The 24,879-nt window shown below is 39.2% G+C and overlaps 2 protein-coding genes across 4 annotated transcripts in view; both read right to left on the minus strand.

The window, feature by feature from the left end:
• Positions 1-3,873, minus strand: part of sh3pxd2b (SH3 and PX domains 2B) — a 48,676-nt gene extending 44,803 nt beyond the window's left edge. For all 3 annotated transcript variants that reach the window (XM_084729839.1, XM_084729838.1, XM_084729840.1), the window contains exon 1: positions 3,472-3,873. In XM_084729839.1, coding sequence (XP_084585965.1) covers positions 3,472-3,543 — 72 coding nt within the window. In that variant the 5' untranslated portion in view covers positions 3,544-3,873. The remainder of the gene's footprint in view (positions 1-3,471) is intronic.
• Positions 3,874-6,368: 2,495 nt separating this feature from the next.
• LOC146319252 (uncharacterized) lies at positions 6,369-21,812 on the minus strand. The gene is made up of 5 exons (XM_084730647.1): positions 21,641-21,812; positions 12,344-12,655; positions 11,789-11,879; positions 10,034-10,179; positions 6,369-7,317 (listed from the first exon to the last, which is right to left on the minus strand). Exons 1-5 carry the CDS (start codon positions 21,810-21,812, stop codon positions 7,151-7,153), a joined length of 888 nt encoding a protein of 295 aa, XP_084586773.1. The 3' UTR covers positions 6,369-7,150.
• Positions 21,813-24,879: the final 3,067 nt, after the last annotated feature.

The raw sequence follows: 24,879 nt of genomic DNA on the forward strand, positions 1-24,879 counted from the left end.
ACGGGGGCGGTGACATGCACATGTAATGTGCCAGTCACTGAGGAAGATGTGGGAGGCAGCATCATTTCCAGTGAGGTTGGTCCTTAAAATATCATCTTTTCAATACTGCAGGTCTTTGAGAAACATCTTGTGGCAGGTATTGCCATGAAACAGCAAAAGCAGCAATGGAAACATCAGTCCATGAGTTTTTAATACAGCTTGGCACCTTCGTATTTTTAGTTAAAACATAACTTTCTGTAGTCTATAAGTGTAACCGCAAATTCCAACTGCCTCATATCAACATTTTCATAAATCTACCCTAACAATTGCAGTCTAGAGGCAACAGACACAGTGCTTTATGTTGTTCGCTAAAGAAGAAGAGGAGGGGAGAGGCAAGGAGGTGATCGGAAACTCCCTGGTGGTTCGCTGTGTCTGGCTGAATGCTGTTGGCCCCACTCCCAGACCTTCTCTGGCCTCGCTGTCTCTTTCAGGGCTATGAAGTCAGATATGGGCATGGATGGACCGACTACAGAGGTCTGCAGGGAGGCTGTCTTCATTCAAAACAGTATATATCTATTCCAAGTGTGTGTGTGAGTGTGTGTGCATGCGTGCATGTGTGTAAACTAACCAACAGAGGACCATGACGCAATAAGATGAGCATAGGCACTACTTCCACTGTATTTTCTGTGACCAACTACTATTTGGAAACTACTCAATTCTTAAAAATGAAGGAGAACCATTATGCAAAAAGGTGTATGATGCATTTTTTCCCCCTTTTCCTTGACAGTCAGTAAAAACTATTCAGACAACTAAGGTCTCTAGAGAACAGGGCTGAGGCCATAGCTCTGAGGAAGAAAAAGAAAGCTATAACTTTAGCTATAAAAGCTTCTCTGTTCAATGAAACACTAATACTGGCAATAAAATACTCTTTTATCCAAGTCTCTTTGAAAGTCTTGATTTTTCCTTTTTACATAATAGGTTCAACTCTAATGCACAAAAAGATCTATCAGCTGCTTTTTGTACTCTTAAACAACACCTAAAGGGATGTGGAATGATTTTAGGTGTCCGGCCTGCATGTACAGAAAGAGTACCAGAGGCACGGTAACATGCGCTGCACCAGAGAGCAAACAGACAGATGGAGAAGACACGGGACCTCGAGAACTCTGCGTCCTTGACCACTAACACTCACAGCGGTATAAGGTCTGCTGGTTCCTCAACCCAGGCATCATTTTCACACATACACAGTGGATGGAAACGAACCAACACAGCAATACGAGCACACATACAGGCACACACCATGTACACGGAACTAACATGAACACCTGCTAAGGCCTTGGCACTGACTCTCATAGTTGGCCATCGCAATCCGATGATGTCATATGTGTTACTTTAAACTAACCATGTGCACTTCTGCAGACGAAGTCACCCACATGTATCCCCCCGTGTTCACTTTCAGACAAGAATAATGAAAGCTCCTTTGTTTATAAATTGCCTAAAAGCGAGCAATGGGTCTTTTGTCTTTTTGACATTCTTGTCTCCCACACAAGCTTTCCAGTAGCAGTGGGGAATGACTGCTGAAACTCGAAAAATACACTTTTCTAACCCTACTTTTCTCTTACCCTAATGAGACCTGAACATTGACTGTCATCAATGAGATAGTGACTGCATTATCACTCACATCTTTTATAGATGTCAGGCTAATACCACTTTTAATGCCATACACTAAACACTACAGAAAAGAGCTTCAACTATTAGCTGATTAGCCTGGTTACTCAATCAAAAGAAAATTAGTCAACTATTTTGATAATTGATCAATCTTTTCAAGCAAAAATATCAACCATTTCCTGGTTTTAGCTTCTTAAACATAAGGATGAACTGCTTTTCTTTGTCATTTATGGTAGTAAATAAAGAGCTAGTGACTTTAGGACTGTTAGCTGGACATCAGAAGTATGCAGAATGTGAACACGTCATTTTAGGCCAAGCCTGTTCAACTAGTGGGCCAGCAACGGGCCTTTTGAGTTTTTTTTAATGACCCTCAAGAGGCTGCCAGTAAACCAGGCAGGCATTGGTGATATGATAAATGAAACTAGGGTAACTTTTTGCACTGCTGTATCAAGCCTAGGAACCACAGCTTTCCTACATTTCTGTACAAACTGGCTGCTGTCTGGAATTGATGAATGATACCAAAGTGAAAAAACGGGATCTGTGTGACAAGTTTGCTCCATGTAGTGTTACATCTGTTTACACAGTAAGAGTTATTAGCAGGGGTATTAGTATCTGTGTGACCCATGAACCCCCATTGATTTTCCTTTTTGGCCCACTTGCTATTGAACTTGAATAGCCCTGTGTAGGCTCTAGGTAATTGTAATGAGCATTTCTCACAATTTCTTTGGATATTTTGTGTACAAAACAAATCCATTACTCATGAAATTAGTTGCAGCCCTAAAATTAGAGCTATTATGGGTAAATACTCAAATTACCAATACATTTGGGTAAAAACAGGCTGAATGAGCAGTGCACAATATATTGTACTACAAAGCTGAAGTCATAAAACTACAAACGCCACGACTTATTGTGTGTAATGTTAGGCCAATTCAACTGTTCATACATCGCCTTGTAATAACCATGATAACCTTAAAAATTCTGTTAGTTATACCTCCTGGTTACCGGTGCCTGTAGGTATGTTTCTCTGAGTAAATTGAAGAGCCTGAGGCGTGACAAAGCTGAGATGCTCAGTTTGAGCTCCATCCTCATGGGGATTAGTCTGGGTGGTTTGAGGACTGGATTGATTTGCCTATTAAGATGTTTTCTGGGACCTTCCTCTGCGACGGCCCACATGTGGCAGCAGGTGAAGGAAAAGCGCTGGGAGAGATACTGTTAGACTGTGGAAAGTGGCAGAGATAGCACAATGTCTATATTCACATATGGCCTACATGTGATACTGAATCGCTGATAGTGACTTGAAGGTATGCAGGGAAAGTCACAGGTCACATGAGCCAGAGCAATTTCAATGCCTCTTAACATTATCCCAAAAAAGACATTACTCCTCAAAGGAGTAAAAAGACAAAAGTTGCTGGTCAAATGTCAGATCCAACCAAAGAAATTATAGATACAAAACTATTTTCTACAGCCTTGTTCAATAGTAAGATATATGTCAACCTAAAAAATACTCAAGAACAACTTTGCCTAAACGAGATGCATTTCTTTGAGGGTGTCAAACTTCAGTGTTTGTTGTCTTTTCTTCACTGGTTCAGTTATTGGAATCTAATAAATCACTGACTGTGGTGATTAGTCTTCATAATTAAGTCAAGTTTGGTCTATAGAGTCTAAGTCTCACTGTCCATTTCGGCTGGCTTGGTAAACTGTAACTTGATACTCTCTTTGTTTTGACTTTACCCGACAGGAAAGGGAGAAGTACTGCAGTACACCCTCGATCTGTTGCTCACTTCGAGCAGCAAAACGTTGTTGTTGCGAGACTTAAATGAGACTTACATAGTGTTTGTTCGGATTCCTTCTCTTCTGGACATCTTGCACGGTTACTTCTTGCACGGTGCGCCGTGGCATGATGTCCTCTTCGTTACGCCTCCGGTAGAAAGAAAAAGCAGAAATCTCCCGTTGGGTTTTTACGAGCGATCAAACCCGGTTGAGAAAGTTTGCACGGCGACGCTTCTTTGTCATCCGCGCCGCTCAGATCCGTAAAACCCCTGGTCGCAACAACCGCTGTTTTCCGTAAAGCTGTCTGCGTCAAGTTTCCTGTCCAACATTCAGCCGCTAAGGAGACAGAAGTTAGTATTCAGTCGGTTCTTCGGTTTCGTGTGCCCAGTCGCGTCCCGCTGACGGATCCTACCAAACTCCCAGCCTATCCCAGCTCGCCCACTCTGATTTGAGCAGCTGGGACGCTACATTATGCTCCATGGACCAACCCTCCAGCGTCAGAGCAAACCACAGGCTGAGGGATCATAACAGCCAGGGGTTCAATCCCATCACTTAAAGCTGTAGCAGGGTGCGAACACTCTGATTCATTATGTCTCAAACTGTTTGTCAAAACACACAAAATACAGATTTGCAAAGGGAAGGGTAAAGCAAAATCGCAAAGAGGCAATTACAATCTTTGAAGCAGCACTCAAAGGCAGTGTAATACAGTATATTAACCAGGGGTGGAAATAACTTACAAAAACTCAAATTACTTTAATTAAGTAGGTTTTTGGGGTACTTGCACGTTTCTGAGTACATTTTCAAGTATATACTTTTACTCGTGCTTTAGTATACGTTACAAGATGTAATCCACTAAGTTACTTTTAAAATCATAATTGAGTGCTGAGTACAATTTTAATTGATATCCAAACCTTTGATCTGCATTTTTTTTTTTTGTAGCCAATCAGGTGATCTGATCAGAAATGGGCCACCGATGAAAAACAAAACAAAGCAGCACACATTTGGAGCAAGGATGTTAATCATTAATCATTTAATTCCTGTTAAGAATTTAAACGATTAAAAATGTATTCATGGATGTTTAATAAATAGACATGGTGGTAATTTGCACCTCATTTGACATTGTTTTGTGTGACGGAGCCATTTGTTGAAAATGAGGAAATAAACGTGTTTTGTATCGTATAAATTATCAACGATTAATTAACTGTTCGCGTTCAGGTTCAGGAAAAATGCACAAAAATTGCAACCCTACTTCGAAAATGTGACTGTGACATCAACAGTTAAAAGTAACTAATAATCTGAGTAGTTTTTGCAACAAGTATTTTGTACTTTTACTTAAGTATTTTTCAAACACCAGTACTTTTACTTGTAATTGAGTATTATTTTAGCAATGTAGCAGTACTTGTACTTGAGTATAAATTTTCAGTGCTCTATACACCACTAATATTAACATACATTTACATTCATGAGTTTCTTATATAAGTATTCATTTTGTAATTCTGTCCTCTATACTGCACTAGTGTAATTTTACTGTTGTGACAGCACCATTTTCATTACCATTCATTTTTGGTAAATAAAGTTATAAATATTTCAACCATTTGGCTTCTATTTTTAGTGATTTAAACAATATAGCTTTCAGTTACTTTTAGCTGTCTCGCTATTTCAGCCATTTACATTCACTGTTAGCTAACTTAAATGTTTATCTCGCTAATATTACTGTTTCAACTTTTCTGCTTGGTTGCGCAATGCTAGTTCACAGACGTGGTGTTCTGGTGTTATGGTTAGTGGACAATATACATGTTATATATTTTTTCATCAAATCGTCTTATTTTTCAAATTAGTTGAGATAGATAACACTAACAATCTAATTAAAGTCCCATTCCCCTTAGTCTAGCAGGGCCTTTCCAGTGAGAAAACCTGCAGCACCGTCATTCTGTTTGACCTGAATAGAAGAAAATCTTAGTAAATTATAGCTGCTGTGAAAAACTTGTTTTGTGTCATGCATCCCCATAAGCACCCCTGTTTGGTTTCACCACTTTGCAGATAGCCCTCTCAGACAAATTTGTGGTTTTAAGTCTTATAAATAAAACAAACAATTTGGAAATGTCTAAAAATACAACAACATGGGTTACAACAAAGGTACAAGAGTTGTGATGATTAGATAAATTTGTATTATGGCTAATATGGGAATTATGGATAACTTTGCAGTTTGCTCATATGTGCACCAGTAGTTGCACTATTGCTTGTGCATATGGTCAGCATGATGATCTGTATTTGAACCTAAATCCACCATAGGTTTCCTATAAACGTGAAGGTAAATTTCATCAACTGTTCTTACAATGGTGGAAAATGCGGGGTGAAAGGGAGGAACCACTGAGCTTGACTCACTACGATTACATCACATGATATCCTCACGTGTATATGTGATTAATAATGTGTCTCTCAGTCATGAGATTGTTAAGCTGTGGTGGGTTAAAGTGGAAATGTTCTAATTTTATTTCAGAAAACTGTTTCGTAAGAATAAAGGTGTCATTTATTTCAGCCTATTAATATCACAGTGTTATGCTGTATTTGTTTTTTTATTTAAACCTAATTATTTCACAAGGAGGCCAATGTCAAAAAAATGTCAAGCTGATACTTGTAACATGGCTCATATTTACAGATTTTAACAAGACTAATGACCAAGTTTCAGACTTGACTGACAATTTTGTTGCAAGACAGCTCCATCTTTTGGCATCTTATAATCATTACATCAATACTGCATATGTGGCAGTTTTCCCCTGACAGAGGAGGCACTTCTCCTGCAGAACTGCAGCTAATATAAAATGATGGCTGTAATATGGAGAAAATCTCAGGGGTCAGAATTGTCATAACATTTTAGAATTTAGAATAAAGTATTGAGAAAACTGAACAATTTAGTCTTTATGACAAGTAATGAATGTGTGGCTTCCCAATTTAATCTTGTTACAATATACATGCTACTTCTATACAGGTTATAGGAAATAAAAAAAACTTAAAGAGGCAAAAGCAAAAGCAGAAATGAAAGTAGGGATGTAGTGCATCATTCAAACATAAAGAGATTACATAAAAGGGATCATATGAGTCTGTGTTGGGGATGGAACATTTTTCATAAGAAAGAAGAAGGAGAAAAGATCCAAGAGTCACAGTCATCAGACATATTCAGCTTTTCCAGAAAACTTTATGATACAACATGGCATTTGGTGGAAAAATGATAATAATGATAATACAAGAATATACAAAAGGCCTAAAAAAACAGACAAATGGACAGAAAGGATCATCAGTCACATAAAAACTGGCCATCAGGAGCATGTTAGATCGATGTGCTTAAATTGCTGTCATTAGGGGAACATTGTAGTTCTCATAATGTTAGACACTGGTTTTTGAAATGCTGTCATAAGAGAGACCCAAATGTTGTAAGGCTATATGGAGGATAAATAATTGAGACTGTTGCATCATAGGCTAGATTTTAAAATATGATATGAGAACTCAAGAGCTGTCGAATAAAAAATTCAAGGTGCAGAAAAGTCAGAACTATGAGGTGTCATAATCTTTTTTAGGAATCGAGGATTATATCTGCTGTTAAGAGTTTCAAAAGGTAACAGGTTACAGGAAGCATTAAAGTAAAAGTCGGGGTCTTATTAAAGGTGAAGGGTCAAGGGTAATTTGAATGAAAAGAGGTAATATGAAATGTCATAATAAAAACATGAGAGGCATGAGGTCATATGAAAGGTGTAGGGTCAGTGCCATCGCACATTTGCAGCTCCAGGTGTGATGTGATGCCAGAGAAGCGTTCCTGCAGAGGCAACAGATAACCCAAGGCTTCTCCCTGAGCCACCGGGCCGATGTAACGATAAGGACGGATGTTGAAGATCTTAACACAGTACACTGGATGACAGAAACAAAAAATATGTTTTTGAGAATATTAACCACTGTTATGTCCTGCTTGGACCCACTGAAGTTTTTTAAAGGCGTGTACACATTTCCATCAGTAATTTGAGGATATCAGTGACATTTTTACCATAGAAAGAGGCTCTGAAGAGTGACTCTTTTCAGTTTACTAACAAAACTAAGAATATTTATGGGATGTTACCATTTACACCTGTGGAGTCAGGTTGCTCTCATCACTTTTATAAATATGATCTATTTATGTGTATGTTTATGCAAAGCACTTTGAATTGTCTTTGTGTCTAAAATGTACAATATAAATAAACTTGCCTTGCCTTACATACCATGGCATAAATCTGTGAGAAGTTAATCACCTTTTTCTGACTCTAGTCTCTGGAAACAGTAGATGCAGTTCAGCTGAATGACAGCTGTTTCTATACCCCAGATGAATAGATGTGTACTATAAGAATCAATGGCTGCTAAATTATTATTAGAAGACAAGCGCAGTCAGTGAACTAAGAACTGCAGAGAGAGTGCACGGTGTTTGTTTTTGGGATGAAAGGGCTGTCGAACAAAAGGGCTTTCTGCCCAGTGGGACATTTTTAAGGCTATTGGGGTTGTGGAATAATGTGCCATCAGAATAAAGGGCAATTCCCCAATGACAATATTTAGCATTTCCCTCAACTAGGGCTGCGGCTCCTTAAAGGACCAGTGTGTATGACTTAGTGGCATTACATGGTGAGTTTGTACATTGCAACCAACCCAGATTGCTCACCTCACCCTCCCCTTCCAGGCATGTGGGAAAACCAATGATGGCCTCAAAACTATAAACTATAAATCCTTCTTAATGGACTGTATACAGTTTCTATAAATGTATAAAACACCTGTGACAAATATGATGATAGCTCTTACAATCTTTAATGGCTCCAGACCCTAAATAGCAAAGGTCTAAACGTCTCCCTTGCTCGATTCTGTAGACAAAACAAGCAAGCTGGCATCTTAGAAACAAACAACCTAAAAGTAGGCTAGTCTACAACTCAACAACACCATCATTAAATCCTACGAGCTCCTAATGATGAGTGTCTCAGCATTAATGTGGGTATCATGGCGAGGTAATGTGTCTCTGTGATGTCTAATCATGTCTGTGCTTTACCCTGAGATGAAAGGAGCTGACAGTACATGTGTTCTTCTGATAATACAGTTCAATTAGGGGTAGAGGCAGAATGAGGACTAATGATGTTTACTCATCACTCCGGTGCCTTATCAACGCAGGATGCTCCGAAAATCCGCTCACTCACACGAGCATATGTACAGACACAAACATATTGCAAAGGCATGTGTCCGCTCTCTGACACAAACACACAAATGCTGATGCGCTGCTTTGTTCTGTAATGATGGCCCTTAGTGGGGGTCATTACTCATGAACAGCCTTTGATGGGGTTTCACATGCAGCTGGGTCCCGGTGTTAGAGGCAACCAGGAGTTCAATGGAGTCTCAGCTGCTGTCTCTCCAACACCTTCACTAATCTCTCTAAATCACTCCCTCTTTTCATCCCCACCGAACGCCTACACCATAATAACTTAACATCGCCTGTGCCCTAGCCATGGCCTTATACACACCATAGTTTAAAGGAACTTACTTGCTGAGGTACAAGGTTAAAGCAAGGTTTAACAAATCTTGTTTTTTTCATTATTTTCTGTTGTAACAAATATCAGTATGATTTCTAGATGAAATTTCAGAAAAATAGGGCTGATGTGCCCAGTAATTTTTCACCATGGTCGTATCTCTGTGGCTTGCCATGAAACTTAGTACAGACATACATGGTGCCCAAAGGATGAATTCTGGTGACTTTGATTATTCTCTGAGTTTTGGTCTAGCACCACCAGCAGATCAAATTTTCTCTTATCTTGTGACATATTTCTACACCTCAGCGATTGGCACAAACTTTGGTATAGATAGTCTCAGTTCCCAGATGATTAATCCTACTGCCTTTGCCAATTGCCTGACCTTTCCTCCTTTGCCAGTAGAAGATTTAAATTTATGGTTCAGTGAAATGTCTTGACAACTGTTAGATGGATTATCATGCAATTTATTGACATTGATGGTCTTTGTGAACCTCCCCTTACTTTTTATCATCATCACCACCATGTTCTCTTGGAGCTGGACATATGCAACTGGACTTACATGAGGTTCTTGAAGATGTTTCACCTCTCATCCAAGAAGCTTCTTCATTTCTAAGTGACAAGTGGGGAATACCAGGTATTTAACCTCTTGTGAGGTCTTCATCACCTTGAGAGACATATGAATCAAGCCTCTCTTGGATGAGAGGCGAATCCTCTTCAAGAACCTCCAGCAAGTCCAGTTGCCTAGAGAATACCATGACCTGAATTTCTGATAATCTTCACAGACAGTTCCCATCATGCTTTATCTAACCTGCTATCCTTCTTTACAATGCACATTGCATCCTCACAGAGCTCCCTTTATGGCTGTACACTGTTAGTGTTGTTAATTTAGTATACAATCCTCATTAAGTGAATATAAAACACTTACTTTTCTTTTATTCAGCGGACAGATGCACTCAAAGATGATTTTCACATTGGTTTCTATGACATTGTTGAGATTATACTTTCAAAGGCTGGCTTCTACTAGAATTTTTAGTTTCTTTCCCTGGTTGCACTCTCTTTCAAGAATTGTATTGACATCTTGCCCTTCTTACCATCATTGAGAAGTTTGACCCCATCATACTGATTCCCAGCGGGGTCTTTCCGACTCACTGGACCCGCCAGAGAGCCTGAGAATGGAGTGTTGACAATACCATAGTCATCACACACCAGGTCCACTGCTTTATGTAGGTCATTACCTCTGTAAGAGAGACAGAAGAGATCGGAATTACACAGCCATCTTAAAAGGCCTCTCATACTTCAGGCTATGGATACAGTACTTGTCTGCCTAGCCCTCCTCCCAGAGGAGCCATATGTAAAACATTCATCTCTTGTCTCTTTAGTATAGATTGATAGTAGATTAGTAAAACTGAGCTGTGGCATGAAATGACATGACCTTAAATGATTACTCATCATTTTTTCGGGTTGATCACTCAGCAAGACATGTAAGAAGCCACAGAGTGAACAGTGTGAGGGAGTCGTCCACACCAGAAATGCAGAAACAAAACAGCTGACCAAATTTACCAGGTCAAAAAATTGACTTCAAAAATAATCCCAAAATGGAGAGTGAAGAGGATATCTGCTGAAATGTACAAGTGGTTAGATGTCTTCATACACAGAAGAAATATCGGAAATATCTGAGGAAAATCTGGAGTGAGCAGTGGTTATTAAGAAGAAAACACAAGGGAGCTTTTCATCTTTGTAGTGACCTGAAAAATGATAGAGGTCTAGATTGGTAATCTTCTCTTGAGTTGCATCAGAGCAGTACTGAAGGCTGTTGGGAAAAGTTACGCCACTTATAAAACGTCAAAATACAAACTACAATTCCAAAAACTTGGGATGCAGTGGAAAATGTAAATGAAAATAAAATGCAATGGTTTGAAAATTCCTTTTTGACCTATATTCAATTAAATACAGTACAAAGACAAGTTAATGTTCAAACTGATAAACGTTATTGTTTTTGTAAATATACACTCATTCTGAATTGGATGCCTGCAACATTCCAAAAAAAGTTTGGACGGGGGCATTTTTACCACTGTGTTACATCACATTTTCTTTTTTAACAACACTCAGTAAGCATTTGGGAACTGAGGACACTAAATGTTGAAGTTTTGAAGGATAAATCCTCCCTGTTCTTGCTTAACATACCACTTCAAGAGCTCAACAGTCCACGGTCTTATAATTTGTGCTTCATACTGCACCACACAATTTCAATGGCATACAGGTCTCGACTTGAGGAGGGCCAGTCAAGTAACCAAACTCTTTCACTATGAAGGCACACTGTTGTAACACATGAAGAATGTGTCTTTGCTTTGTCTCGCTGAAATAAGCAGTTGCGTCTCTGAAAAAGACCTCGTCTGGATGGCAGCATATGTTGCCCCAAAACCTGTATGTACCTTTCAACAATATGGTGGCCTTCACAGAATGCAACAGTTCAAGACTTGAACACTAACACAAGTCCATACCATCACAGATGTTGGCTTTTTAAGTAACTGCTGGTAACTCTCTGGATGGTCCTTTTCCTCTTTAGCCTAGAGGACACAACATCCACCCATGTATGTAAGCAATATGAATAAATGTAACTCTTGATTAATCTTGTTAAATTAATTTGAAAGCATGACAAACCAACCAAACTTCATCAAAAATGGACTAACAAAGACCGAATATGTCAAATCAGATCAAATATCCCCAAAACAATTCAAAAGAAGGACAGACAGCCATGGCACACCAAACCAACATCTGTGTTTGTTGGAGAAAGTTTGATTGGTGTGCCATGGCCTCAAGTATAAAAATCAATTTGGAAGAATCACCTTCTGGAGTTGAAAGCTCCACAGCCGTGCACATCACATGCCCTCACTCTGTTGTTGTGGTGACCAGCACAAAGGACACTCCAGGCTCCGACTACAGAGACAGGTAAGAAAAAAAAAAAAAAAAAAAAGATAAGCCGGTACTTTTCCTCCAAATATTCAGCATATTTAAAGGCTGATGCACTGCACTCCAACAGGCCAAGCATAGAAATTCTATTAAAAAACATAACTTAACATCTGCTGAGTCTGAGTCACCTCTTGTACCATTCATGTGGAAATGAGGCCAATTACAGCAGAAAACCACTATTCAAATGTCATGTATTGACGTTTCTTTTTTTATATCAGTGGCGTGTCAGACATTGATACAGACTCACACCCACAATGACACATTTTCATGACTCAGACAGGAAAGAGTGGTACATAACCCTCTTAAACCCTACTTGGCAAAAAAGCAGCACTATATTAGTGAAGTTGCCTGTTTACTTTAGATTTCTCGCCTTGAGTAATATTTGCACGTGTACTGGTATGTGTTTACATTTATGGTAACTGTGTCACTACCTGGCATACAACACTGCCGGGTCTTTGACCCTGAACACTTGTCTTTGAGGTAACGGCCTTGGCAGACGTAACGGGTAGGCTGGCAGATGCCTCTCAGTTTGATACAGCCGACGTCACTTCTTGGACCCACTGAAGGTCTTTTACTTCCCGGCTTCTTGACCCTCTTTCTTGGAGTTACAGCCTTCAGTCTCCCATCACCTGCCACTGTGTCATTTCTCTTCACCTTGATGTTATTGCCGACATTCTTGTCAGGACTTTGCATTTCTTCACCTTTCCTCTTGTCGTCTCCTGAAGCACAACTTAACAATACATCTTGAGGAGAGATGAAAAGTACTCAGAGAGTTAAGGAGGCAGGAATTAAAATGACAATATGGGAAGAAAGAACTTTCCTGGAAAAAGGATTTAATCAAAATCTTCACTTTTGGATTTAGTTTCAGTTTAGTTTAGTTGAGGGATTATTGAGGGATAAAGAGCCATCAAAAGTGCCTTTTGTTTGAGAAAATGTGGTAAAGATCCTTCTACGGTGCCCTTCCTGTGGATAAAATTTAATGCAGTGCCATATTGGCTGCCCTTCATCGAAAATTAATATAGAGATGCTAGAAAATTAGTTGACCTCTACTTATTTGCAAATAGTTTAAGAGTTAATAGATCAAATTGTGCATTTGTATTACAGGGGTGTAGTAATTGTTGTACTGAACTGTTCATAAACGCATCAGGCTGTCGAATATCAGTGTGTTGGATTGGTGATATGTCCCGAGCACAACAAAACAATGAGGAAAAAATAAGGAAATACAGGCAGAGGGCAGGGTCAGTGTAGTTACAGCCGCTACTACACACTTCTAGTGGGTTAAAGGTGATGATTGGAAAACAAAGATTGGAATTATTTCACCATAAACGCACCATGACTCTTGCTGCACGGGTGCCCCACCGCATACTGCTGGTGCCCTTATTAGTTTTTTTTGTCCTGCCCCTCAGACATTTGGAGTCCACCACTGCTGTACACTCAGTGATGATGATTGTGGTGCTGTTGAACTGTGTTGCATCATAGAAAGACATGTTTTTATTCGCTCCATTCTCATTTATATAGACAAAATAATGGAAGACCCTGTCGGCAGAGCGCAATACAATAATATACAGTTGAATCAATAACTCTCTCAAACAGTTTCAGCAAAAAATAACAACAGCATCATAACCTTCATGAAAGTAGGTTTTATTACAGGACTGCTGTGTCAGACTTCCAGTTAAGTGTACATAACACACAGGTAACTGAGTGTATGTGGTATCCTACCCGTCTACCCACATACTTACCCATTTATGGCAATCTCAAGATTTAGAAAGTGAGAATCTATAATGCAGGGAGTATCAAGGTCATCCAGACCTTTACAAACAAGTAAAAGAAATGTAAGCAGTGAGATAATGTGATCACTTTTCTTTGTTTTGATTAAAACTCGGTATTCTGAGCTGTTCTTTTCTTACAGACTTTGTAGGTGACCCAGTAAAAAGGGAATTGCAGAAGCCTGGTGAGTATTTCAGCATCTTTCTGAGTTAAAAAAAAAAAAAAAAAAGGACTGATCTTGGTGCTATTCTTAAGATAAAAAAGATGTTTGAATGACACTGTGAAAGTCCTGTGTTGTTCATCTACCACAACATGCTCCCTATATGGACGTTGTTGTTCTTTATACTAAACTATCATCTATACAGTACAATACTATACTATACTATACTATACTATACTATACTATACTATACTATACTATACTATCACATAATTTCCTAAAGCGGTCCTGCCAGAGCCTCTCTGGCATAAAGCTTTGAAGGGTAACTTCTCCCAATACTGAGAATATTGAGGTGGGTAGAGTTGAGTTGAGTTGATTCACATCAGACCTCAAAAACCAATCACCAGCCAATCATAAGAAATTCATATGATCAAAAAGAAAGAAACCTAAATTACTATCCCCCAAAACTGATCCTGAAGCAAATTTGATAAATTTCTAAGACACGCTGAACTGCTGATTGCTATAAAATACCATAAAAATCCAGTAATGTGGAAAAGAAAGCTAAAAAAAGCACACCTTCTAGACATTAACACCTGATGGATGTTAATGGAAAAACTTTAATGAGTTCACGGAACTTGCGTTTGATTATGTCTTTGAAGTATACTTTTGTTAGACTTGGTTATTCCTAACAATTTCTTAACATTTTAACAAAGTCTCTCGGCACGTCTTAGCTCACCGCCAGCACACACTTGTTGAGAAATGTGTTGCTTGTACATATAGACACACGGAGTCATAGTTCAGTTATTCATAGTGTGTTTTCATTCTGACAGAATACTAATTATCCTGCCCAGACATGAGTCTTTGATCTTCATTAACTCCATTAACCTCACAGGCACAGAAAATATTTCAATCACGCTGCCCTGGCGCGGGAACACATGCTGGGCTCGGTGATTGAAAGAAGCTGCTTATCACTGGAAGGCCGTAATGACTGGGAGACAGTCGGCCTCGATAGCTGGCTGTAGCACGGAAAAGCAATTTTCCTCAGCGCGTCAACTAAAAAAAGAAAGAAACGGCAAACATTTTGTAACAAAAATGTAAGGGTGTCTGTTGCCTGAAAAGTTGTACACTCTAAAAAATAGCGGTTCCAAAATGGGTCTTTGTGACGGGGTGATGTTCTACCCAGAACCATTCAAAGATTTATGCATGTTTCAAATGCTTAAGGTTTTTGTAGAACCCTAAACTAAAAACCCACGACTAAAGGGTTAAAGGTCAAACCCTTGTAGATAAAAAAAATAAGATATTTCCAAAAAAGGATTCACCTATGTGAACAGGCCAAAGAGCCTTTACTGGTGTTTTGTTAGTGCATTTCCAGGTGGTTACAACATTATGGAGCTATTTGTGGTGGTTGTTGACTTTCTGAGTCACGTCCACATCCATATAATACTGGAAGAACATATCACATGCAATGTAGTGCTTATGAAATATCACATTTTCACATTATATTAACTGTACAGTATCAGACAGACCCAAGACCATATTTTTATGATATTGTGAGTATATTTAGTGTGTTTGCCAGGCAACACATGTGTCTAATACGTAATTAGTATGGTTGCTATGACAAGCCACAGCCAGCTTTTACTATTTGCATACTCATTGTTCCCTTCTACTGTTTTGTGAATCTTTTATGTGTGTTTGCGGCACCAAAACTGACACAGCAAAACATGCACATTCATTCAGACAAATAGATTTAGTGAAAATCTCAAAAAATGCAAATTATTTTTTTGTTAGAGTCTTATAATTTTCTTTAGAGTGTCTGTCACAGCTTCAATTTCTGTGTTTCTTTCAACAAAGTTGAATAGCTTTAAAAAAGGAGCGGGCTTGAACATTGTCTGAGTTTTTTGGTGAATTCACACAGAAAACACAAAAGAAAAGTCTGGGTTTAGGGAGTTAGTGATGGGGAAAAAAAGATGCTTGGTCAAAGGGGGTATGGAATGATAACGCTGCCAGAAATAAATGGCTTGCAAGCTTGCAATTGCGTGTGCAGATCTCTGGAAACTGAAAAACCTTTTAAGCTGAAGTTTCAGCGTTACAAAACTTTTTCCCCCAACATATGCAAACCAGTTTTCAGATCACCAATTACAAGGTTTCAAACATGGAAAACAAAAAATACAAAAAAGTGTTTCACAGGGTCAATTTTTTTTTGCCTCTCAAAATCTTATACAAGCTTTCAAAACTTAGTTTCAAACTTGCAAAACCTTTCTTTATTAGATTTCAAGCTTTCAAACACTGAGTCTCAACCTTTCAAAGATTTTTTTCTGGTTTTCGTTAAAATAATGACATCATATTCAATCCATAGCTATATGGCAGCTGCATTGTTTCATGCTTTCACTTCAGTTGCAAGGTATTCTGTTTGTGGGTGGAGACTGCAGATATATACAAATGCATTTAACCTTTTAACTAACAAAAAGAAGGATACTCAGACAAAGAGTCATCAGCAGCTTAACAGAATGGAATAACCCAAACAGCGACAAACACAATTAACATGCATATTTCTGAGTACCTCTCATGCAACTGCAGTGAGAGTCGTGTCCATTGTGTGGCATTTATCTCTATAACAAGATGGCTGTGTCATTTTCATGTAGCTCAACGGTCCCTCAGAGTCAGAATGTGCCTTAAGCTTTGCAGTTAGACGCAATTATGTGATGTTGCATTAAGCATTCAATCATGCTTTAAATGTCTCATCCACTTGCGCCAACACACAGTCACTCCAGCAATATGCCCCAACCCCCCTAAGGTTTATGTTTACAGGAGTTTACAGTCTGCTAATAGGGCTCAGTTCATGGTAATCTCCAAGGGCAGGCAGATATTTCTACACCATTTATTGTTTCTATAATAGGAATCTTATTAGTGTACACTCGAATGTCAAACTGCTGTGTGTATGTGAGTGTGCCTACGCATACATGGTTATAGGCTAGTGTGTGGTTATGTATAAACATTTTGTGCATGTGTCTCTGTGTTTGTTTTTGGGTGGTCAGCTGGATACAGTTATTGTGCATAAATACCCCAGGCATACTATATGTATATGTGTGAGTGTGTGTGTGTGTGTGCCTGTGTGTGTGTGTGTGTGTGTGTGTGTATGTTGTGATGCATGTTCAAGGTCCAGTGTTTAAGATTTAGTAGGATCCATTGGAATAATATGGAAAAAATTGAACATAAAGTATATCATAGGTTTTCCCACATGCTTGGAAAGGGAGGGTGAGGCGAGCAGTATTCAGTTCAATCTACAATCTCACTGCTAGATGCCACTAAATTGTGCACACTGGGCCTTTTAGAACTTCTACAGTAAAGGGTACTTACAGCATGCTAGAAGAATTGCCATGAGACAGACTCTCAACAACATTTTCACTGGAGCAGGTCAGATGTCAGAAATCTGCAAAATAATGATAGAAAACAGAAGAAAACCTGAAGCATATTCTTACACACTGACAAGGAAATACAGCAAAACATGTCTCAAATCTCAAGTGCAAAACAGAGTCGGATGAACTGAATACTGCTCAGATTTTCTAGTGAAAGAAAATGAAACCATACATACAAATCTTATGGAGAAGTTGTAGTGTGGCGCAGTGGGTAGAAACACAAAGCAGGGACTGTTGGAAAACCAGCCGGCTGTGGAAGCCACAAGCCCGGGCCGCAGGACGTCCCCCTACTGTCAATATTGATATTGGCCTGTGGAAAACACACCCATTTACTTGCTGGAAAAGGCTCACTATACTGACTTTTTTGTCGCTATACTGAAAGTTACACAGAGCTTGTTATTGACCTCAGAGAAGAAGCAGCTGGATAAGGCCTGAAAAATAACCCTTGAATTCCATCCAAAATTAGTAAGCCGATCACCAACTAAGCACATTTTGGTAAATTTCGTCTTACTTTGCAATATTTTACACATCACAAAATGAATATGACATGTTATTGACTTGCTTTGCATCCTTTAAGTCTTAATCATACATTTTTAATTATGCTTTATAATGATAATGCACAGACTGTTATCAATATACTTTACGAATCAGCAGGTAGTGTTATAATGTGATGAATGCATACTCAACAAAAATGTAAAGATAACTTATTTTTGCTTCCATTGCAGTTTTAGTTTTTTTTAAAAGAATTTCCTTTGGCACTGAATTATGGCTCTTTCACACAGAGCTACAGATATGTATATTTATTGTGACCAGTCTAAGGAACACCGGTGCAATAATCCTGCAGTTTAATCAGCATCTCTATATGCCACACATGTCAGGTGGATGGATATCTTGGCAATGAAGCAGCACTCACTAACACAGATTTTAACTTTTTTTTTTTTGACAAAATCTGAGAGAAATAAACCTTTTATGTGCACAGAAAATGTCTCAGAACTTCATGAAAAAGAGAGCAAAAATGTAAGTGTTGCATTTATTTCTTTGTTCAGTGTAATTTTATTTGGAAGTTTTATTATAATAAATTTAGAGGGACATTTGAACAATTTATCATGTCATTATATTGCAAACCTGTCTCCGAGCAGGAACATTTATATAGTGCTTATTTGTTTTCCAAATTATATTGTGGTGAAAAATGTAATTACTGCCTGGATTATGTTCACAGGCATGCCAGGCAGTTAGTAGAACGTCAACTGCTACAAAACTGCAAACACAGAATTATATTACCATCCTTTATATGAGTCCAAAAAATGCATCATGAATTTTTCAAGATGTTGATATTTTCACTTAAGAATGCAGGAACAATACAATTGACATGCAATAAAGACTGAGACTCCCGTCATGGCTCCAATTACACCCCCCATACAGAACCATTAGCATGTGCAGCGCAACCAGCAGGCATAGGACCGTTGTGTCTCACTGCTCTGTGCCCTCACGCTGTCAAATCCTGGCTTCTTCCCTTTAACAAGACAAAAAAAATCATTATTCCGCATGAGTCTGGCATCTATTATGAGATAATTAGCTTTAAGGCCTCACAATGCAACGGAAGTCAATCAATGGTATGAATTTTATCCCCTCCCAGTGGGAGAGTGATACGCAGGTACATGAATGAATGCCGTAAAGCACGCGGATATAAGGTATTTAAGAGTCTGCTTTGTGCTGTATGCAGCAAATCAGATTTATTCAAGGTTACGAGGATGATATAATCCAGTTCAAAGCTTGAGGAAAACTGTGAAGACAATCCTCCTGACTGGGTCTGGTAAAACAATGCACAATGTCTAAATTAGTCTTTATTTCAGAGATGCTATGCATTCACTTACAAAATAGTTGGCAGAAAACAAACTAGTCTCAGCTGGCATGAGCACAAAGGTGATTCATTTATTATAGAAGTTAGTAATTATGAGGCACAACACCAACACTTTTATTATTTTTTAAATTACAGTCAGACATAGTGTTTGTTTATGACAGCTAAATGGAAAGTCCAGAAATATATTCAATTTTTGTTTCCTAATTCTAATTTCTCTTCATTTGTATGTCTGAGAAGAAGTGTATCATACTCTCCTGATGTATTGTGGTGCGGATGAGGTCACTGTAGAATTTGAATGCTTTTATTCTAATTCAGAGCCAGTTACTCTCCCTGAATTACAATTTACTGCGTGTAGGAGAACGGACTCAATAGTGGCCAGTGGAGAGTTGAGTCTTTTTTCAGCCAGACAGCTTTGATAATCAAATATCTGGGCAGAGGATTACACTGATGGACCATATGGCTTAGAATTTGAAAAGGAGAGAGGGAATTAGGGAGCGACAGAGACCAATAAAAGACAGAGAATGCAAGGAGAATAATGAGAGACAGAGTTAATAACACTCAACTGAGAGTGAGTGAGTGAGTGAGTGAGTGAGTGAGTGAGTGAGTGAGTGAGTGAGTGAGTGAGTGAGCCAGCAGTAGTGGAAGAAATATTCAGTGCCTGGTTGCATGAATCCACTTAGGCTAAGGTTTCCTTCACATTTGCATGTAAGTATGCCTTAGGAATTAAGGAGTTGCCTAAAATCACACTAAGGACCCTTTAAAGTTTGCTAGAAAGTCCTTAGTAAACATTTTCTTCAGAAAAATCAGGGTTTTTGGATTAATATTACTGCTGCATTAGATGTATGTTGCAGTTTATGGCTGTAGATCTTCAAGGTTGAGCTGATCTTAACTACTTTATATGCTGTTAGGCAGTTTAATCTATACCAACAAATCGTTCTGTCCTGTGAGAACCGTGTACCTCTAAAAAGTAAACTTTTCATGAGTTCAGACAAACTGCTTTCAGCTTTGTGACTGTGCATTTTCCAGCTGACCCAAGAGGACTTTTAAATCGTTTATTAAGCTGAAGAAGTTGGAGAATTTTCCAAACCCGTGAAAGGAGCACTTCAGTTTATCAGAAAAAAATCTAATTCAGCATCAATGAATTTGGAGTCACGTGGTTTCCACCAGGGCCGGTTTAGGAAAACACACAGAATCTGCAACTCTACTTTGGACAGGTGACTGTGACATCAACGGTTAAAAGTCACTAATACTCTGAGTAGTGTTTGCAACAAATACTTTGTACTTTTACATAAATAGATTTCTAACACCACTACTTTTACTTGTAATTGAGTAATATTTGAGTACAGAGTTTTAGTACTCTCTCCCCCACTGGTTTCCACTCAGAGGAAGGTTATGAAATAATGTGTAATCTGAAATATAAGTAACTAAAGCTGTCAGCTAAATATAGTGGAGTTAAAAAGACTATATTTGATGTAATAGAGTAGAAGTATAAAGCTGCACAAAATGGAAATACTAAAGTACGAGTACCTCAGATTTGTACTTAGGAACAGTTATTGAATAAACGTATTTTGTTAGATTACACCACTGTGAGTGAGTACAGGGAGGAGGGGGGCATGAGGCAGCAAGAAAACAGTGAGAAAAATCTTGAAAGACAGAACGAGAGGGGAAAAAAAACAACAAAGATAAAGAAAGAAAGACAGCCAAGCAGACAAACAGTAGACGAGAAAGAAGCAGCAGAAACTCGAGCCAGCCTGCTTGCCTGCCTGCATCCCAAACACTCTCTGTGCTCCAGCAGAAGAAAGGCTTGTGGTGACTCTATGAGAACCCTTTGATAAACATGGCTACTTAAATAGAAACACGCGCCACATTCTTCAAACTCCTGCGAGGATAGGACTGACATTTCACTCCGGCTTCTCTGTCAGTTAGCTCTGGCATTTCAACGAGAGGGAGTAGAGATGCCACAAGTGTTTCCTAGCAACAGTTTGCTGCAAAAGCCTCCTCCTCCTCCTCCTCCTCCCACCTGCTCCTCTCCTCCACACACACACACACACACACACCCCGCTTTAAACTCCCTCCTTCCCTGAGATACGAGTTGCAGCAATGCACCACTTGCCTCAGACCTGAAATACATTCTAATTCTCCTGACTCTCCCTCCCGCTCCCTCCTGTTCCTTTCAGCAAATCGCCAGGCCTGCATCAAATGACATTCAGGCCCCTGTCATCTGTAAAGAAAAAGCACCCGGCGAGGTTTTTCCCTGTGAAGGTTGAAGGCACCGCAAGCTGGAATTGTTGGCAGACAAAATAACAAAAGAACGCAGCGATATTTCACCCATTTTACAGGCTGAGCGGTTACTGGGCATGAGCCTGACTTTTACTCTTTCATTTTTTACTGTGCCTCATTCTGCCGCTCAGGTGAAAGGAACATCTCACAAAAAACAGGCTTGTGAAAAGGCTCTGTGGTCCGTTGATGGATCGCAACTGCACTAAATCAGCTTTATCAACACACCGGCCCCAGTCACACCCACTTGGCTCTGCTGATTTGTAAACATATTCGTTGGGTTTGGGAAGCAGGTGTTTAGCCAGTCTGAGCAGACAAACGGAGCGCCGTGGGGCAGGGGATGAACTCTGGCGACGCTCGTGGCAGCAGACAGGGGGCACCAAAGTCTGAATAATGTGTTCTGCTAAAAGCATTTCCATGTCTGCCGAGGGAGGGCTTTCAAAGGGTGTTAGTGGATGGACTGAAGTCTGGTCACACGTCTCTGTCTCTCTCTGGGTCTGCAGGGAACAAAACAACAACATTTAGGCAGAGCATATCCTTTAAAATATACAAATGTCAATCCATGTCCTTCACCCCTCCTGTGAATTCCCATGAACCTACAGTACAAGTTAAAAGCCGACCTGTGCAACAAGCAGAGAGACAACAAGACAGAAGAGTGAATGTGACTGGAATCTTAAGGCCCATCAGCCTCAAAGGCATGGACCAGCATCAAATCAAAGAAACCGCTTGCAGTGTTATTCCAGAGCGGTAAATAATCTGATATTCTGCAGTGGATGTGTGCATTTGATAAAGCTTTAGGTCCACTATACATCATTACGGCCCTTACAGGTGCAATAATGGTGTATTAAGCACAGAGGGAGAAGTTATATCACTCAGCAGCGCCTATTTCTTCTGTGACCAGTGGTGTAAAAACCACTTAGGCTAAGGTCTCCCTTAAATGTGCATCTAAGGATGCATTAGGAAAAAAAATAGTTAGCCTACATACAATCACTATAAGGGTTTCCTTACGATGTTGTAAAATGCTTAAATCTTTAATTGTTTGCTCTAAGCTACCTAAGCACTGCTAGAAGATCCTTGGCGACCAAACATTTTTAAGGGATCTGTGGAATAATTTGTGGAACATAACATAATGGTACAAATTATGGTGACTGAAGAGGAGGAGATGTCAAGATGCATTTTATGTCACGGGAAAAACCCACTGCACACAAAGAGCAATGCTAGCAACTTGTTAGAGAGTACAGATTTGATTTTAGCACTAGCAACTTTTTAGCTAGCAATGAAAAACATGCAGTCAGCTGTGTCATCCTCATTAGTGTTTGCCCTCAGTTCATTAAGTATTCCCTTATGTGTTGTTAGAAGGTCCTTGTTGACCATTTTCCTCAGAAGTATTTTAAGGGAATCATAACAGTCCCTTAAAAGTGAAATATTTGTCGGTAAAATCAAGCAACAGCTTAGCGATACCATGACACATTTTATGTTACATGGAAACTGGACCCTATGAGTGACGCTAGCAACCTATTATAGAGTACAGATTTGAAGTTAGCACTAATAACTTTGAAGCTAGCTAGCCAAGTGTTGACGTATCTTTTGTAATTTAACATTAGCTATATCACTTTATTGAAACTCACCACTTTGAGAAGAACATTCTCATTTTTTGTTTTTCTTTGCTGTCCATTTTGGAAAAGTTAGCTAACGCAGGCTAACTAAGTGTGTTAGTTAAGCAAGCTAACAACTGACAATAATGCTGTCTAGTACATATGAGGAAAAACTGGATATAACATTGGAGGGCCTCTGTTCATTCATTTGAGAGTTGATCAGTAGTGCATGTGCTTAAGGATTGTACAACTCAGAAAGCAAATGCATTAGAGAATTCCTTCAGCTGTGCAGCTAACTTCCGATTTAGCCCTCTGCTAACTTGAATGGGGATAAAATAATTTAATCATGCTGCTCTTCTAGAGTTTCCAAATGTTATTAGACTGAATGGATCTAATCTTTCTAGTGAAATTAGTCATTTTGCAGGGGTTGTGACACTCACTCAAAATTTCGTCACTGTTTTAGCTGCTTCTTTCACAATGTAAGTCTGTAGAAAAAAAAAAAAAAGTTTTTGGGCTGCAGTGCATCATGAGACTTTGTCATTACAGTTTGTCCACTATCTTAAATTAGCTTTAAAACCTGGCTGTCTTCCTGGAGGTTCGGTCTAGAAATATTAAAGAACGAAGTGAGTGAAGCGTAACCATGGTAACTGAAATGCATATGTGCTGTATTATGACAGAAACTGCAGTGAAAGCCTCAGTCAAACACTTAGACAGGTAGACACCTTTAGAGGCTTTATGCAATACTCCAAAGTGACAATTAGCTTAGGAAAATACTTTGCTCAAGGGACAAACTTAAGTTTGAAACTTAAGATAGTTTATGCAACTGGGCACTGCAGGTATTTTTCCTGTAATAACGATCTTTTCTTTACAAAAAGTTGGCATGTGGAACAGTTTTTTTTTAAAAGGTAACTGCTGTGTATCTTATCTTTATGTTCAAACAAATGGCTCCATTTGACACTTTAACCTGTCACATTTCCTTCATGTTGCTTCACAGCCTTAGTTCTGAGAGAGTTAATAGAGGCCACGACACAACAAATAGAGGGGTGAAGGAGAGAAAAACGTGAACTAAACCTAGTTCATTGGGGAGAGATTACACTCTAAGGACCGAAAGCCTTGTAATGTGCAGGAGAGAAATTGTGCAGGAGTGGACATAATGATGGTGGTGAATGTGATAGGCCAAGACGATGAATGTCACACATGTCACGGCCAATCGTGTATGGATCAAAGCGCCGATTCGTGATTGATGGATCAGTGCGGAGGAAAGTGAGACTATCAAACACAGCGGGGAGCATGGCTCAATCACATCCGCTCGCTTTGATGAGGAAGAAGGCAGAGGTACGCAGCGAGAGACGAGGTGGAGCAGGGGAATAAATGAATTAAGAGAGACTGAAGTCACTGCTGAAAAACATGGCAGTCAGCCGTGTCACCCTCACTAGTATCTGATCCCAGCTGGTGGGCACAGAAAAACAGAAAGAGCAATGTTTTTTTTGTTTTTTTTAGAACTTCTGCATAGATGGAAGAGTTTCAGGAATATGCACTGCAAAATCCTCATATACCAGAGTGCAAAATGGGTTGCAGAATGATGTTTGACAGTTTGTAATGTTCAAGTTTTATGTGCAGAAGGTGAAATAAGGCCAATATATTCTATTTGTAATGGTGTTTATCCCAGCTGTTAAATGTGGCGGGCACAGACACGTTGATTAGCCTGCACTATGTGGTTGCATTGATGAGTGAACAACACAGATGACTTCCATTTTCACATTAAAAATTGGTGTTGCAAGCTCATATAGGAGACATAAGTGAGGACAATACATTAGAAGTAAGTTCAAAAAGTCTCTCACTCCTATCTAGCTTCTGCCCTCATCTAAGCAACATCTCATTTAAAGTCTGT

This window comes from Lutjanus erythropterus, chromosome 11 (assembly GCF_056507025.1).
Source record: "Lutjanus erythropterus isolate fLutEry1 chromosome 11, fLutEry1.hap2, whole genome shotgun sequence".
Lineage (NCBI taxonomy): Eukaryota > Metazoa > Chordata > Actinopteri > Lutjaniformes > Lutjanidae > Lutjanus > Lutjanus erythropterus.

Coding starts and splice junctions, on each gene's coding strand:
- LOC146319252 (XM_084730647.1), bottom strand. CDS start 21,812: ATGGAAATGCTTTTAGCAGAACACATTATTCAGACTTTGGTGCCCCCT. Junction 11,880..12,343: donor CCGGCAGTGTTGTATGCCAG/GTAGTGACACAG, acceptor CTGTCTCTGTAG/TCGGAGCCTGGAGTGTCCTT. Junction 10,180..11,788: donor GGAGCTTTCAACTCCAGAAG/GTGATTCTTCCA, acceptor TCTCTCTTACAG/AGGTAATGACCTACATAAAG.